We start from the raw sequence: 18,535 nt of genomic DNA on the forward strand, positions 1-18,535 counted from the left end.
CCCCTCCTTGGGTTTCCGAGGCAGTATCACTATGGAAGTAGGATTGCCCAACCTTCCTTCCGAGGAGTGGCTGGTGGGTTTGAACCGCCAGCCGTGGGGAGTGGCTTTGCACATCATAAAACCAAAAACCAAACTCAGTGCTGTTGAGTTGGTTCTGACTCACAATGACCCCTCCTTGGGTTTCTGAGGTGGTATCTTGATGGCAGCAAGTTATTTATTTATTTATTTATTTAATCTAGACAGAAGTGGATTTTATCTCTACAATCTTCATTCTGAGGAGTGGCTAGTGGGTTTGAACTGCCAGCCTTCTGGTGAGCAGTCAAATGCCTTAGGCACTACATCACCAGAACTCCTTAGCACATCATAGGCAGTTGTAAAGTATAATCGTGGTGGTGGTAGTAATGATGATAATAGTGAGGCAGTGGGGTGATGGTGACGATGGAGGAGATGGTTTTGGTGGTGGTGGTGCTGACTTGAAGAAAGCTTTAGAACTTTGTATTAAAGCAATGGAGGTTTTGTTCAAATGAAATTTTAATGAGAAACAACATAAGATAGATAAATAAGGGTAGCTTAGTCTAAAAAAGGGATTGGAGCTTTTCTGCTCAGCAAGCTCTTCTCTCGGCCATCTGCCTTATCTTAGGGGCCCAGACAATTTACTGTGAAATACTCAGCACTCAGAAAAACAGTTTGAAAATCTTCTCACCTATAGAAATGGCCAGACACTTGTTTACTTACTTTAAATCGTGGGTAGGTTTAATGTTTCTGGGAGGTAGGCTTGGAACTGGTGGTTGTGTTGGATGAGATGCTGGCAACGGTGGTTGGCTGGCTGGATGGGGTGGTGGAGGTGGTGGTAGGGAAGTTGTTGAGTGAGATGTTGGGCCTTTGCTGGCACCTAAGAAATGAAGCAAAAAATACTGTAAGTTAAGACAAATCTTAAAAATACAAGAACTAGCTGTTCTAGGTATACAGGGATGAGGGTTTTGAATATAAAATGTTAGAAATGCATCCTAGGTTGAAACACCATGACATTGCTGGAAACTAAAATATTCCCAGGTTCTACTGGTGAACTGAATTGCTTGTCTCTGCTATCTCACTTCCTTACTTTGACCCTCTTCTTCACTGTCATTCCTCCATTCACTTTCTGATTTCCTATATTGTGCTTTGAATTACACATGTTGCCTATGTTCACTGACTGTGAATGGAGTGTGTAAATTTTATACTCCTTCTTTGGTGGTATCTTTTTGAGAGGAAAAGGGGATGCCATCTTAAAAACATTTTGTTTAATTTTACATTTCTTTGATCATTAATAAGGTCAATTTTTAAAACAATTATGATAATTTTTCTTGTTAATTTTATCATCTATTAAAACTTTTTGCTTACTTTTTTGTACCATTTTTATTTTCTTATTGATTTATAAAACCTCTTTATGTAGGTTATGTCTTAGTTATCCAGTGTTGCTATAACAGAAATATCACAAGCAGTTGGCTTTAACAAACAGAAATTCATTCTCTTACAGTTTAGGAGGCTAGAATTTTGAATTCAGGGCATCAGCTTGAGAGGAAGCCTTTTTCTGTTGCCTCTGGGGGAAGGTACTTGTCATCAGTCTTCCCTTGGGTCTAGGAGTTTTTCAGCACAGGGACCCTGGGTCCAAAGTATCCTGATCCATTACCACCTCTTTTTTCATGGTGGTCATAGGTCCTTCCTTCTCTGCTCTCTTCTTTAATCTCTTTTGTATCTCAGAAAGATCGACTCAAGATACAACTTAACTCTGCAGATTGTATCCCACCTCATTAATATCACAGAGGTTAGGATTTACAACACATAGTATGATTACAGAATACTGAGCCAAGCTGACACATTTTTTAGGGGTCACAATTCAATCTATAACAGGATGTGATAGTTGGAGCTGTGTGTCAACTTGGCTGGACCACAGTCCTGTGTGGTTAAGCAATTGTGATGTGGGTTATTCTCATGATGGGATCGGATGTACATGTTTTGAGAAGCCAATCTGTTGGAAGGGAGTTTCCCTAGTTTTTAAGATGGCATCCCCTTTTCCTCTCAAAAAGATACCACCAAAGAAGGAGTATAAAATTTACAAACTCCATTCACAGTCAGTGAACATAGGCAACATGTGTAATTCAAAGCACGATATAGGAAATCAGAAAGTGAATGGAGGAATGACAGTGAAGAAGAGGGTCAAAGTAAGGAAGTGAGATAACAGAGATAAGCAATTCAGTTCACCAGTAGAACCTGGGAATATTTTAGTTTCCAATTGGCCTGCTTCCAATATATTTATGGATAATCCTGGGGAAAAGAAACACTCTTCTGTGGATCAGGATCCTGTTGTGCTGTGTACAACTGTCCATGAGTGAACAATCCACCATTCAGTGTGGAGATCTTGGATTTGTCATTCGTTGGAGTCAACAGCCAGTATACTGCCTGCCAACCTTGAGCTCATCAGCCCCTGCAGCTTCTGTTTGATCCAACTTGACATTTGATCCAAGATCTTGGGACTTGCCAGCTTCTTTAAGTGTGTGAGCCATTTTCCTAAGATAAATTTCTCTTTCTCTCTCTATATAAGCTTTACTGGTTTTGCTTCTCTAGAGAACCCAGCCTAATACACAGGATATAAATCTTATTGTCTCTTACATGTCTCCAAATCAAATACATTTTGGCTTCTTTGGCTTCTATCTTTGCCTGAGTATATGTAAAAAACCAAAACAGACTACAACCAATAAAACTTATTTTTTTAAGACTCTTGAAAAAAACATAGTACTTTAGTGTAACTTTCCTTAAGGGAGCAATGACAGGGTTTTACACAGAATATTGCACAAAAAGCTTCTTAATTATTTTTTTCTCTCTTTTCAAAATTTTGTACCTATGGTAATTGAGGGAGCTCTGGTAGCATAGTGGCTAGGGACTTGACTGCTAACCAGAAGGCTGGCAGTTCAAACCCACCAGCCACTACTCAGAAGGAAGTTTGGGCAATCTACTTCCATAGTGATACTGCCTCGGAAACCCAAGGAGGGGTCGCTATGAGTTGGGTCCAACTTGATGGCACATAACAACAACAACAACAACAACATGGTAATTGTTAGAAATAGTGCCCTCTCTTTTCATTTTCTCTTCTCACTGCCACAGTGCTCCTCTTAATAGATTTTTTAAATTTACTCAGTTCCTGCACTGATTTGTGACACTCTTTGCCAGGTGCATTCTCACGTGTATTGCTCATCTTCTCTTTTAATAGTAATATTTTGGAGGTTTTGGGGCAAAGAGAATTAGCTTCTCTCAAAATCTGATATATAAAAAAATAAAACTCATTACATTTATGTTAGACATGTTTTGTCCAATTAATTTTTGTGACAAATAAAATATATATATATATTTTTTGATGTATTGGACTTGCTATTTTTCCTCTAGTTCAACTAATCAGTCCTTTTATGTGTACTTTCTGTCATACAAGTTACCTTTAGGAAGGCCTTCCCTACCCTGAGTGAAGGTAATTACCAATCTGTATTTTCTCCCAATTCTCAATGCCTTCGTTTTTTCATTTAACTCATTATTAGTAAAGTATTTTGGCGTTTGGTGTGAGGTAGGGGTCTAATTTTATGTTTGTTGTTCCTAAATTATTTACCAAATATCCTAGCATCATTTGTTTAATAAACTATTACTTACTGATTTGAAATGCTTTCTTTATAACAGAATAAACACTAAAACGTTAGTAAATTTGATGAATGAAAAATGACATCTTATTTTCAATTTATAAATATTGTAGATTCATAAATAGAGCTATTGAGCTGTACCCACCCCCCTAAAAAAAGCTTCTATGAGTGGATTTTAATAAATTCTTACCCAAATGGAAGTAGAAAATGCTTATTAACCATTTGTTGTATTTTTCATAATGTGGTAAAGAAGCAGGAGGCATGAGAGTATGTTAAGGCCTGAAGGTGAAAAACTATAAGCCAGGTTTGGAGAATGATCAGTCCTTTGAACTGGAAATACTAAAAACCTGACTTACCCTGAAAGTCGTGTTTCTTTCCTTTATGTAGGACTTCCCCATGTGGTAGCAATGAGACTTTCCCATGCAGTATCAATGGTAGACTCCTGCAGCTGTGCCTGCCTAGCATCTATTATTTCTTTAGTTATTATAACTTGAGCAACTAGGAAAAGGGTCTGCTTTCTTTCTCACTTGTCTTGGAAATAGAAGGGGGTTCCCCTGGAGCTGCTGGCAGCAAGACCAGAAGAAAGTAAGGCTGAGAGATGGAGAGAGACTGGCTGATTTTTAAGATTGCATTTGGAAAGTTGTCAAAGATAAGCAAAAGGCTCAATGAGACACTAAACTAATTTAAAGAGTCTGGGTGGTACAAGTAAGGCCATCTGCTAACCTAAAGGTTGGCATTTGACCTAGGGCTTTGAACCAATTAATTCCAATGTAACCTCCTGCTGAGAATTTGCATTTCCACCCTAGATATGCTGAATCAAAATCTACATTTTAACAAGATGTACGGGTAATTCTTAGAGCTTGTAAGAATCTTATTAAAATGTAGATTCTGATTCAGTGTATCTGGGATGAAAATGCAAATTCTCAGCAGGGAGTTGAACTCACTCAGTGGCTCTGTGGATGAACGCCCTGGAAAACTGCTTTTGTGAAGATTATAGTCAAGAAAACCCTAGGGGTATGTTCTACTCTGTAAAGCATAGGGGTGCAAGGAGTCAGGCTGGGCCAACTCAATGTTAGCTAACAATGACATGAAACAAATTATTTGAATGTCTTGTTCCACATCAAGCTTGAAGAGCATCTGCTAAAGACTTTATGTTACTGCAGTGAATTGCTTGAAGTGGCCCTTCTAGCCATTGTCCTCCATTCTGTGGTGTTTCGTAAATCCCATTATCCATGCCTGTTTGGGGTGGTGTGGTAGTTAAGGTCAGGTATCAACTTGGCTGGGCAGCTGGTAGTAGTCATTCCCTACAATGACTGGCAATCGACTCTGTGATGGGATTTAGGTTAATTCTGTTGGGACAACACAAGTGGAATGTATCTTGAGTCCTGCCTTGCTGGAGGGTATAAAAAAAATCACCACCCTTAGCTTCCCGGAGGGTTTTACCTACGAATCTCCTGGGAAGATTCGCTTGCCTCTTGCTCCAGCTTTGATCCTTGGCTTATCGTCATCTCACCCCTGGATTTGGGACAGCAGCCGCCGTCTGATCTGCTGATCGAGGTTCATCTAACCCCGAGAGTTGGGAGGATCCGCCAGACCTACTCACGGACCTGGGACTCGCCAGCCTGCCAGCCTCCACCACCACTACGTGAGATGAACCCTTGGGTGTCTGTGAGTTCTGTGAGGCGTTACAGCGAAATTCAGAACCCTAAGACTGGGGAAATTACTGGGAGGAGGAGGAGGGGTTAATGTCTGAGATGATGGAGTGGCATGGTAGTTTGGACATTTGGGACATCTTTGACCTCCGCCTCATGGGGACCAGCCTCGTGCTGATCTTTCTAAGAGAAATTGTTCAAGCAGTTACATTGGTGTTTAGTTGTAAAATATTTTGCCTTGCAAAGTATCTGGTCATTTTCAAATATTCCAAGGACTGTATTTGCATATAAAATAATTCTAAGGAAAGAAAATCTTTGTTTTTCTAGGGGAGAGATGTTAATCTCAAACTGGACTTGATAAAGTATACTAAAATACAGTTTTTGTTGTTATGTGCCGTTGAGTCAGACCCGATTCATAGCGACCCGTCCTCGGGTTTCCGAGGCAGTATCACTACGGAAGTAGATTGCCCGATCTTCCTTCCGAGGACTGGCTTGTGGGTTTGAACCACCAGCCTTCTGGTTAGCAGTCAAGTGCTTTAGGCACTATGCTACCAGAGCTCCTAAAATATAATTAGTAAATTAGAATTCTCAAAAAAAAATTTGTTGTGAAGAAAGGAAGGGGATAAATATTGAATTATTATAAAATGAGTAGAGTAGAAGCAGAAACAACAAATAGATAGGAAATTTCTGAGATAAATGATACACAGTAAACAAGAAACAAACAAACAACAAAAAAACCCAAGTGCCATTGAGTCAATTCTGACTCACAGCAACTTCCATTGGGTTTCCATGGCAATAAATCTTTGCTGAAATAGATTCCCCCATCTCTTTCCACAGAGCCAGAGTGGCTGGTGGGTTTGAACCGCCAACCTTCTGGTTAGTAGTCAAATGTCTTAGGCACTGCACCACCAAACTCTCCATATTAAATCAGGGCTCCCAATATAAGATTGGAAGCTATGCTGTGGTTTGAGGCCAAAACTTGATTTAGAATCAAAAGTAACTTGTACAGAATATTCTATTAGTTCATTATTGTAAAAAGTCAAGGAAAATTGACTTCTGCTGAACCTTGTGATTCCCAATTTGCAAACTGGGAATCCACAAAAGCTTTTAACTTTTAATTTCAACCAGACTCTGCTGTTTCTGCTTAGCAACATTGTAAACAACATTAGTCAATCCCTTACTTTTTGGCAAGCACCATATTAGGTATTTTACAAATGAAAAGTCATTTAGCCTTTATAACACAACCTGATGGAGTATAATTGTCTTGTTTTCATTTGATAGTTAAGAAATTTCCCAAGTTTAGAGAGTTAGTAAGTAATAGAGGTGGAGTTCAAACTCAAGCCAGAATTTGAACCCTAATCAGCTTCTTATTATGTCTATGTCCTTTCTTCATGCTCTGCTGTTTCTCGAGGTAATAAGATGGAAATTATTGGTAAATTCAAACCAATATACTAACACACTTTCCTAAGGTCTAAGTGTAAATCCAACTTTTCTGACTTGTACCTTTGCTCTTATTGTAGGACTGTTTTCAGTCTCATGTAGGGCACAACTAGTTCTGGAGACGGTATGAAGATATTCACACAAGTAGTATTTTGGATGCTAAATATATGATACTTCAGAATTTTACCTTGGAAATTAGGTAGCTAGAATATAGGCATGCAGAAACAAATGACGAATGGGATTCTAAAGATGGGTGATTGATGTGTACTGGCAGGAAAAAGAAAGATTCCCAATAATCAGAATTAGGAATTTGAAGGAAGTCATGAAAGCACTTAGCAGAAATGAAATCAAATAAGGAGAAAGAATAACAAGCTTAGAGTTTAATTGGCATTAAGAATAGGGAATTTGAAATTTGGGAGCTAACATGTAAAACTTGAACTAGTTACGAATCTTACTTCCCAAGGCTCAAGGGGGATTGTCTAGGTGGTCAATGGATTTAAAATACTGGAACTACAGCACAATTTAGCAGTAGAGAGCTCATTAAATGGATTTGCAACCTACTGCCCACCCTCGCTCCAAGACAGATTAAGGAGTTTACTACTGACATAGTAAGTAGTAAGGCTTCAAAAAGGATATACTGGGCATTCTGGTAAGTCAGGTAAGCGGTTGAACAAAAATAAAACAGACAGGACTGTACTTGTATCAGAGGAACTGTCCATGCTAGTTAGAGAGAAAATGGGGGACGGATGGGGATGATGGGAGAAATTGTGGAATGTATTAGAGTATCAGTGATTTAGGAAGTTAACAACCCTCAATCTGAAATGTCATTTTCTTAATTTTGGAAGTTCAGAACAGGCCTTGTACAAGTTAAGTCACCCTGCTTCAGGCACTCCCTGATGGGTGTGACCCAGGTCATTTTAACAGGAGGAAATGACTAGGAGAGGCATACTAACTGTGAGAGTGTGCCCAACCGTTATCTGGCCCTGCCCTGGACAAAGGCTCCAGGCTCATTGAAATGCGGGCTGCTCAAAGTGGTGATTTGGCCAGGATCTAAAATTCTACAAACAGAAAAATAAAATTGAAAGGGAGGGAAGAAACATTGGGGAGAAAAGGGGAAGGGGAAAAGTGGGGGAGACACAACCAGCATGGAGATGTACTTATATATTAAGAAATAAAATGGTATCATTTTACTAACTTTACACTTTAGATCTTTTGGCCAATCAAAATACCAGTTGTAGACATTGCCTTACTACTCTTACAGTAGAAAGATCTAAGGGAGTTTAAGTAGTCTAGACCAGAAATTCTGCTGTGATTTTTGACTAAAATTGTACTTGTAGCCTTCATGTCCAAAAGGGTCTCAGGAGGATCTAGGATCAGTGTTCTCAATTTCTAATCTATGGATTCCTTTACAAAACCAAAGAAATTATAACTTATTGACCCCAATGATCATAGAAAACTGAGCCGAGCCCAGGTATTTCTAATTATGGTTTTGTTGGGATGTCTTAGAATTGGGCCAACCATCAGAAAATCTTAAGGTTTGCATAAATTCAAAGAGCTGTTTGTCCTCGGAAAGTCAGTCAACTTCCACGTGATTTAGTTCCTTCATCTGTCAAATGGGAATAATGTGATTCCAGCTACTTCACAGGGGTTTAGGATTAACTGTGCTATTAGGTCTGGCAGCACCTTTAAGAGTAGGAAGCATTGTATAATGACAAAAGATGATCACAGAAGGATGACAGGAGCCACAGATGAATTCACTACTGAATATCCTTACTTAAATTTGGAAGTCATTTATATAAGTTTATTTGGGAATTATTTTTTGGGAAATTAATTAATTTATTTGAGAGTTAAATGCCTCCCCACAATTTAGCCAGTTCAATGACAACTGAGAATTTAGACTTAATAGGGATACAGCTATTGCCTAGTATTAACAGGAGGAAAAGCTCTAGAAATCCTTACAGCACTTTCAGAGTCTGGACTGGTGAACTCTACTCCAAGTACCCACTGCCGTGGAGTCCATTTGACTCACAGCCACCCCTCCTTGGGTTTCTGAGGCAGTAGCTCTACTGAAGTAGATTGCCCAATCTTCCTTGCAAGGAGTGGCTGGTGGGTTTGAACTGCCAGCCCTCTAGTTAGCTGTCAAATGTCTTAGGCACTATGTCACCAGAGCTCCTCTACTCTAAGTAACAGGTAGGATAATCTAGACACACACTTAATGGAAACTTTTACAGTTGCATGTCCATACAAATTCACTGACACCTGGCTGAACATATTCTTTCTCCAAATAGAGTCTCACAAAATTGTAACACATTTGTCAAAATGTTTCAAACCTCCTCATACTCCCTTGTCCCCACTCTTGCCTTCTTCATTCTCCACGGATGACTTCACTTATTTTAGTAAGCACATAGAGATCATTCCACTTGACCAACCCTATTTACCTTTTATTCTAACTTAAAATTTCCTTATATCTTTATTCTGCTTCATTTCCTTTGCCCCTGATTCTCTGGAAAAATGCCATTCCTCCTGGCCAATACTAACTGGTATTCTCAATTCCCATCACTTCCTTATAGACGCTGCTCCACTGATTACTACCTCTTTCACTTATATCAAGCAAAAAATATTTATTAAGCAATTACTAAGGAGCTCTGGTGGCATAGTGCCTAAGACATTTGACTGCTAACCAGAAGGTTGGTGGTTCAAACCCACCAGTCACTCCATGGAAGGAAGAGTGGGCAATCTACTTCTATAAAGATTTACCACCTTGGAAACCCAAAGGGGGTTGCTATGAGTTGGAATTGACCGGATGGAAGTTAGGTTTTTTTTTTGTTTGTTTATTTTTTGTTTTTGGTACGTGCTCTGGACTTTATGTTTCATCCTTTAAGATGGCACCTTCCAACCTAAACATAGTTTGGCCATCTCTACTTTAAAGAAATACAGCAACATTTTCTTGCTATTGTACCTGTCTAGCTACTACCTGATTTATCACATTCCCTTCACAGACACACTCCTTTGAACAAGTGCCTATATGCTCCACTTCTATATCTCTAGAAAAGGCCCAATATGAAAGGGACACTTGAGTTTAATTCACACTCCATCACTCTTACATTAGCCTTCAATTTTTTTTTTTTTTTTTTTTTTTTATTACTTAATATGGGGCCTTGGGAAAATTGCTTGACTTCTCAGGGTCTTTATTTTCTCATTTGTGAGATGGCTACATATAACCTTGCAGATTAAATGAGGTGCTACCCATAAAACACCTTACACATCGTAGATCTTAAATGGTTTTACCCCTCATAGTATTACTTGAGGAGCTCTGGTAGCTTAGTGCCTAAGGCACTTGACTGCTAACCAGAAGGCTGGCGGTTCAAACCCACCAGCCACTCCTCGGAAGGAAGATGGGGCAATCTACTTCCACAGTGATACTGCCTCAGAAACCCAAGGAGGGGTCGCTATGAGTCGGGTCCAACTCGATGGCACATAACAACAACAACACAATATTACTTGATCTGGTAGCATAATTAATACACTAAAGTTGATGTTCTTCAACTACAGAAAACATCTTTCCCTTAATCCAATCATGCTCGCTCCATGGTTCTCATAGGGTATCTTAAAACGGAATAAGAATCAAGAAGTTTAACTCTAAATCCTTACATTCATCCCATTAGGTATCAAAACAACCAAATACCACTTTCACTTTCTTAGCTCCCAAACAAATGAGAGTCACATTTCAAAATGGGAAGCTGAATGATTTGGTAGAAAGAATACTTATGTTGGAGTCACTCAGATCTGGATTTGACTACTAGTCTCAACTAGCAAGAGCTGTAGGCCACTGCACACTGTATTTTGCTTCCCTACGTTTTATATTACCTGCTTACAAAATAAGACCACGGATTCCCAGCTTGCAGGACAGTTGTGAAAATTAGAAACAATACATGCACCTGCTTAGCAATTAATGAATTGTGCTAGAACCTAGTGCTGTTGTATTCTGTACAAACCATGCTGCACTGGGATAATCAAAGTCTCAGAACTTTTTTTTTTTTTTCATGTTTTCGAAACTGCCACTTGTGCTTGAAACAATGTACTAACTGCTGCACATCTGACCATTCAGAAAGCAAGTTTTTGAAGAGCCACCAGCACTTTGGAAGTGTAGTATGGCTGCACTACTATTCCTTGGTTTTAACAATCATGCAGCCAAACGCAGCTGAAAGAGCTGTCCTTCATTTGTACACAGAATGTGGTTTCTTACACTAGCTACCTTTATTAAATATGATTATAAATTACTTTTCATTTATCTATTCTTTTTTTCCCCAATTAAACATGAACTTTTATGGTCAGGTCTACACTGTCAACATGTATGTATGTCCCATAACATTTTACATGTATCATACATTGAAAGTGTTAAAGGATATTTAATGTTTTATTAATTTGAATTTTCTTTTATTCTTTTTTGCACTAGAAAAAAACCAAAACTAGTTTTAAAAAAACAAATTCCATAAGAAATATAAACATAATTAAACATTTAAGAAAATACAAGAGGGTACACTGAAAAGAGTTTCACCCCCCATCTCCCAGTCCCCATCCGAAAACAATCATTGACATCAGTCTCTTAGGTATATTTCGAGAAGCAATCTATGCAGTTTTCAGACAACTGGGACCATGGCACACATATTATTCTGTGCTTTGCTTTTAACATAGTTTTAAAAAAGAGGTCATTCTATATTGGCACATATAAAGCAATCAATTTTTTTCATAGCTACAGAATTCTCCATTTTATGGGTTTATTATTATTTATTTGATCAGTCTTATTACCGATGCACATTTAGGCTATTTCTTTTTAAAACCAAATTTGTTGTTGTTGTTATTTGCCCGTGAGTTGGAGACGACTCATGGCAACCTCTCCTTGGGTTTCCTAGGCGGTATCACTGGGGAAGTAGACTGGCCAACCTTCCTTCCAAGGAGTAGCTGGTAGGTTTGAACTGCCAGCATTCTGGTTGGCAATCAAGTGCCTTAGGCACTATGCTACCAGAGCTCCCTGAAACCAAATTTATTGATATATAATTTACATAAATAAAGTGGTTTAAAGTGCACAATACAATGCTTTTAGTATCTTTACTGTTGGATAACCAGCACTATAATCTAATTTTAGAATGTAGGCATCACCCCAAAATTAAACTCTGTACCTATTAGTAGTTGTTCTCCATCTCCCCCATGTCCTTTCACCTCCCTTCTCCATCTTAGGAAACCATTAATTTACTTTCCACTTCTACAGATTAGCCTACTCTGGACATATAATATTCATAGAACCGTAAAATATATAGTCTTTTATGACTAGCTTCTTTCATTTAGGTGATTTTGTGGTTCCTTCACATTGTAGCATATGGCAGTACTTCATTCCTTTTTATGGCTAAATAGTATTCCGTTGAATGAAGACACCACATTTTGTTTATCCATGGATCAGGTGATGGGCCTCTGGGTTGTTTCCACTCTTTTGGCTAATATAAATAATGTTGCTACGAACATTTTTGCACAAGTCTTTTGTGGACATTTCTCTCGTGTGTACCCTACGAGTGAATTGCTAGGTAATTCTATGTTTAACCTTTTAAGGAACTGTAAGTTATTCCTTATCTTTTAATATTTTAGACCATGTAGTTATACTTATAAAAATAGTTTTGGATTTATGTTTTCAACCACAAGTATAACTCTGGTTACTATGGGATAAGTTCACAGGAAGTAGAACTGCTAAATCAAAAGAACAGAGCATTAAAACGTTTTGGTAAATAATGTTACTTAATGAGATTTTACCAATTCATGTGTCTTCTAGTACAGGTTATGCTTTCCCATAACCTTACTAACATTGTGCATTATCATAATATTTCAGCCTTGGCAATTCTGCTGAGTAAAAAATGATATCACATTTTAATTTTCATTTCTATGTTTATAAGTGAAGTTGGTGATCTTTTCATATACTTATGACATTTCTATCTGTTCATTTGGCTGGCTCCTTTTTATAAAGAATGTTAGACATAAAGCAACTTATTTAGTTAACTAGCTGGAAAAATGAATGTTACCTCTTTTATGATAGGTACTTAACTTAATGTAGAATATCATACACAATAAAAACCCACTGCCATCGAGTTAATTCCAAGTCATTGAGACCCGATAGGACAGAGTAGAACTGCCACATAGGGTTTCCACAGCTTTAAATCTTTATGGAAGCAGACTGCCTCATCTTTTTCCCATAGAGTGGCTTGTAGATTCAAACTGCTGACTTTTTGAAAGCCAAATGCTTTGCCATCAGAGCTGCTACACAATACTGGCATATAAATAGATATTGGTATTTACAATAAAGTATCTTAAAATTTCTCAGAAGACTTTCAGTAACCTTCAGACATAATGACTTGAAACCTCTGGTTCACAGGTTTAGAAAAACTAGTTTTGTGGAATTTTTCCTTGGCCTAATTCAAAGTCATGTGTTCTTATCTTCAAAGGATTTATAAACCATGGTGGATGGGGAATTTTGAAAACTAGTTTGGTTGAAAACAAAGTACTGTAACTATATTAGTAAGAAATCTTTTGCTTTGAAGGCAAGCTACCAAGAAAATGTTGGCAAGCTCAGAATAGTCCATCAGAATGGAAAGAAAAGTAATACTGAAACACTAGGGCTTGCAGACAAGCGAAGCAGAAATTGGGATGGAGGTAAAGAGATAAAAACAAAGCTGATGATCAAGGAGAGGAAAATAAGTAAAGAAAGGCTTTGATCTCTATTTTAAATTTCTCCAGTTCTCCATCTCAGACCTAACTTCAACTTTTGATTTAACATTTAGATTCAATGATTTTTTTTAATTCTTAAAATTTCCCAAAAACGGTTGGCTATTCAATTATATGTGATCATTAAATGTAAATTGTTTTCATAAATTATTTTTTATCTTTCAATTTATAAAATAACATGAAATGCACAGTAAGCAATGATTTTATAAGAGTTTGACTATTTTTAAGAATTCCAAGTATTACTTGAAAAATAAATCAGTATGTAAGTAGAGTTCTTTGACATACACTCATACTTTACAGGGTACATCTTTTCTACTATAAAACACAGCATATTTAAGTAGAAAAGAATAACTGTATTTCTTTAAGTGCTAAAATAAATTTTATTTTAAAAGTCAGTATGGTACATTTTCACAAATAACAGGTCCCTCTACTCTTGTTTGCCAACCACCACCGCTGAGGTATTTTCGTAAGCACTGTTATGCTAATTTTTTCACATTGTTTAAAAAAGAAAAATTAGTATAGTGTATTTAGAAACCTATCTGGGGGGGCAGTTGGCAAACAAATATAGAAAGTATGTGTAATTTGTGAAAAATACAGCAATAACATATAAGAACAAAGAAAGCACTAGACCTCAAGGTTTAAGAATATCCTCAGATTAACTGTTGCCTTTGTAGAGAGACTAGTAAATATTTTGGAAAATATAAATCCATATGAAGAAATTCTTTGAGAATACTTTTTTATTGTTGTGAAAATATGTATAATACATTTGACAATTCAACATTTTTTATGTGTACAATTTAGTGATACAGATTACATGACCATGTTGTGTAAACATCATCAACATCCACTGTCAAATTTTCTATCACCATGAACAGAAGCTCAATGCTTCCAAAGTACTGAGTCCCGGTTTACTTGTTGGCCCAGGTCACCACTAATAAACTTTGGCCTCTAAATATTTCCCTGTTCTAGGTATTTCATATATGTGAGATCATACAATATTTGTTCTTTTCTGATTGATTGATTTACTTTTGAAATGAAACTAATATAACCCAGAAACAAAACATTTATGAGCAGAGAAGGAATAAACACAGATGTGACTAAATTAAAATCTTAGCCAAAGGGATAGGGGCAAATAGAGGAGTAATGAAAGAAGATGCTACAAACTGAACTGTCTACCAGAGTCAGGCAAGCAGGCACATTCACACAGTGGGTTAGGAGTAGGCAATTCTGGAGAACAGATGAGTGCCTTATTGAAAGGAGGTGACCAATTACCAGACTCTAGCTCACTGCTAATATGTAAAGAATGAGTCTCTATTTTTCTATGAGATTTTTCAATTGTTAAATGTTGGCAACTAAGCAAACAAAGGAGTCCCTGGGGGGTATGAATGCTCAGCTGCTAATAGAAAAGTTGAAGCCTTTTCAACTAGTCCACCTAGAAGTGTCTTGGAAGAAAGCCCTGATGATGTACTTCTGAAAAATCAACCATTGAAAACCCCATGTGGTTCAATGATTAGGAGTCAACTGCAAACTGGACTGGAAGTAAACAAAACAAAACCACCCTTCACACAAGCAAAGCACATGTGTGGATTATATTAATTTGTTAAAGAATCTTTTTTTTTTTTTTAAGTAAAGGGAGATGAAGCACCATAAAGAAAATATTTATTAAGGGAATTTATCTGCTCAGACATTCATCCAGGAAGCCAATCTTTCCCAGCTAAAACTATGAGGTTTTGAAAGGGGTAGGAGTGCCTGGCTGGTACAAACGTTTAAGCACTACTAAAAACCACCCAGTAGGTGCCTTGAAAGAAGGGGCTGGGGCTCAGCTTCTGAACAGGCACAGCTTGAAAACTCCACAGCGTGCAGTTCTACTCTGTACATGTAGGGTTGTCAGCAGTCAGAGTTGACTGGACAGCAGCCATCAACAATAAGTTAGACCACTGGACTAGGCAGTCATAATGAGCTGGGGAAAGAGGATGAGAACCAGAAGTAGAGAAAGTGGAGCTGCCCTGCTTATATATCGCACTTATATATAGCAGCACCGTGTATATATAAGAAGCACAACTATAGAGACAGATGGATGTAAAGAGAAGGTACTCAGTTCAGTTAAATATTTGCAACTTCTACTATGACAATGACTGTTCTTGTGGTTGTTATTTTTGGAATGGGGCTCTGGTGGCATCGTGCCTAAGACTTTGACTGCTAACCAGAAGGCTGGTGGTTCAAGCCCACCAGCCACTCCTCAGAGGAAGATTAGGCAATCTACTTCCATAGTGATACCATCTCAGAAACCCAAGGAAGGGTCACTATGAGTTGGATGTGACGTGACGGCAGGGAGTTTGGTTTTTTTGGTTTTGATTTTTGGAATATCTAGGTAGAAGCAAGGAGGGAACTAAAGTCAAGAGATAGCACAGAAACATGACAACCCATTGCCATTGAGTTGACTCTGACTCGTGACGACCCCATATGTGTCAGAGTAGATCCGTGTTCCATAGGGTTTTCCATGGCTGACTTCTCGGAAATAGATTGCCAGGCCTTTCTTCTGAGTCATCTTTGGGTGACCTTGAACCTCCAACATTTTGGTTAGCAATGAGTTACATTAACCATTTACACAACCTACGGAAACATAAACAAAACAAGCAACACACTGCTGTTGAGTCAATTCCAACTCACCATGACTCTATAGGGCAGAGTAGAACTGTTCCATAGAGTTTCCAATGGTGTAAATCTCTACAGAAGCAGACTGCCTCATCTTTTTCCCCTGGAGTGGCTGGTGGGTTCAAACCGTTGCTCTTTTGGTTAGCAGCCAAATGCTGTAACCGTTGTGCCATCAGAGAAACACAGCAAATGATAAACCAAGACCCAATAAACAGAACAAAGTATAAAAGCCAAATAAAGGTAGTATGGTGCAGTGGAAGGACACAAGTTTTGAAGTCAAGTCAACTAAGGATTAATCTATTAGAAGTATGATCTCTCCCCTCCCTTCTTTTTTTAAAAAAATAATAAAAAAGTATTTTTAATTATACAAATAATATATGAACACATTCCTGAAAAAATTTTGACACCACAGATAAAGTAGAATTTCATGTTGAACCTTACTCTCTATTTCCCTCCTCTTCCCAGAGGCAACCATTGTTTGTCTTTGCAGAATGTTTTCTATGCCTTACCCACATATGTATATATGTATGCATAAAAATAAGTGGTTAAAAGTATCATGTCTATATGCTGAATACTGTGTTACATATATTGGGCCTATCTCATTCTTTATAATTATGGCATTCTGTAATATGGATATTCCATTTCACTGGTTAGCAGTCAAATGCCTTAGGCACTGTGCCACCAGAGCTCTTTGTTTAGACTTGTATTCTGTTTTCTTATGGTGCTGTGAAATTTTTGCAATGTGTTTAACTGTTAGCATGTGTTTAACTGTTGGGTAACATTTTTTGAAAAAATTTTTAAATTTATATTTGTATTTTACTTTTAATTATAGTACTCTAGAATGGGAGCTGTGGTGGTGTAGTGCCTAAGGCATTTGACTGCTAGCAAGAAAGCTGGTGGTTCAAACCCTCTAGCCACTCCCCAGCAGGAAGGTTGGGCAATCTATTTCTGTAGTAATACTGCCTCGGAAACCCAAGGAGGGGTTGCTATGAGTCAGATTCTACTCGATGGCAGTGAATGAGTTAAGAATACTTCTTTTGAGTTTAGCATTGCTCTACTACTATATCCTGTGTGATAACTTAATTTTCTGCCATATTTATCTTTTTTAATAATGGTGTAGCCTTTGTTTTTACAGTTCCTTTGACATTGTTTGGACTTCACTTACTCTTTTGTCATTAGTCTGAGGCAAATAAAGATGCAGTTTAATGAGAATTAATGTAAGTGTATGCTTATATGCTTATTTTAGATTTTCACCAAAGTAAAAACACAATTTAAAAATTTGTGTAAATAACAAAGCTAAGCATAAGCTTACCAATCTATTCAACAATTATACTGCTAGGTATTTACACAAGTGAGATGAAAATGTATGTCCACATAAAAATCTGCACAAGAGTATTTATAGCAGCTTTATTCATAGTTGCCAAAAACTGGAAGCAACTGACATGTGCTTCCATAGGCGGATGGATAAATAAAGTGTGGTACAGCCATACAATGGAGGATCATTCAGTGGTAAAAAGAAATGAGCTACGAAGCCATGAAAAGACATAGTGGAACTTTTCACCCACATTGCTAAGTGAAAGATGCCAGTCTGAAAATGCTACATATTCTATAATTCTACTATATGACATTCTGGAAAAGGCAAAACTAAAGAGACAGTGAAAAGATCAGTGTTGCCAGGGGATGAGGGTGGGGGTGAAAAGGAGGAGCAAAGGGGCATTTTTGGGCTATGAAACTATTCAGCCATGGTACAAATGATACTAGGGCCATGAAACTATAATGGTGGACATAAAGTGCTTCTCAAAACCCACAGAACTGAATAATACAAACTGTGAATCCTATGGTAAACTATGGACTTTAGTTGATAATAATGTATCAATATGTGTTCATCAATTGTAACAAATGTCCCACAAGAATGCAAGATGGAAAGAAAATGAGAAACCACGTGCAGGGGGAGTGCAGTACACGGGAACTTGCCGTACTTTCTGCATAATTTTTCTATAAACTTAAAACTGCTCCAAACAGTGAAATAGATTTAAAAAATTGTATCAAAAACTGGAGGATCGAGGTCCTGGATGGAGTGAGAGAAAAATGTAGAACAAAATTCAAATAAAAAAGACCAGACTTACTGATCTGATAGATTGGCCCCTGAGACTATGGCCCTAAGACACCCTTCAAACTCAGAGCTGAACCTACTCCTGGAGACCACTTTACAGCAAACAATGTTGTTGTAGTTATTGTTATGTGCCGTTGAATCGGACCTGACTCATAGCGGGCCTTCCTTGGGTTTCCGAGGCAGTATCACTACGGAAGTAGATTGCCCCATCTTCCTTTCGAGGAGTGGCTGGTGGGTTTGGACTG

At 37.9% G+C, this 18,535-nt stretch overlaps 1 protein-coding gene across 1 annotated transcript in view; it reads right to left on the minus strand.

Annotated features, from left to right (window-relative positions):
• FYB1 (FYN binding protein 1) overlaps positions 1-18,535 on the minus strand; it is a 169,674-nt gene that overhangs the window by 93,699 nt on the left and 57,440 nt on the right. Inside the window, exon 2 of the mRNA XM_007951587.2 lies at positions 736-892. Within this exon, the coding sequence (XP_007949778.2) occupies positions 736-892 (157 nt within the window). The remainder of the gene's footprint in view (positions 1-735; positions 893-18,535) is intronic.

This window comes from Orycteropus afer, unplaced genomic scaffold, assembly GCF_000298275.1.
Source record: "Orycteropus afer afer isolate SDZICR_OR568_19922 unplaced genomic scaffold, OryAfe1.0 scaffold00300, whole genome shotgun sequence".
NCBI lineage: Eukaryota > Metazoa > Chordata > Mammalia > Tubulidentata > Orycteropodidae > Orycteropus > Orycteropus afer.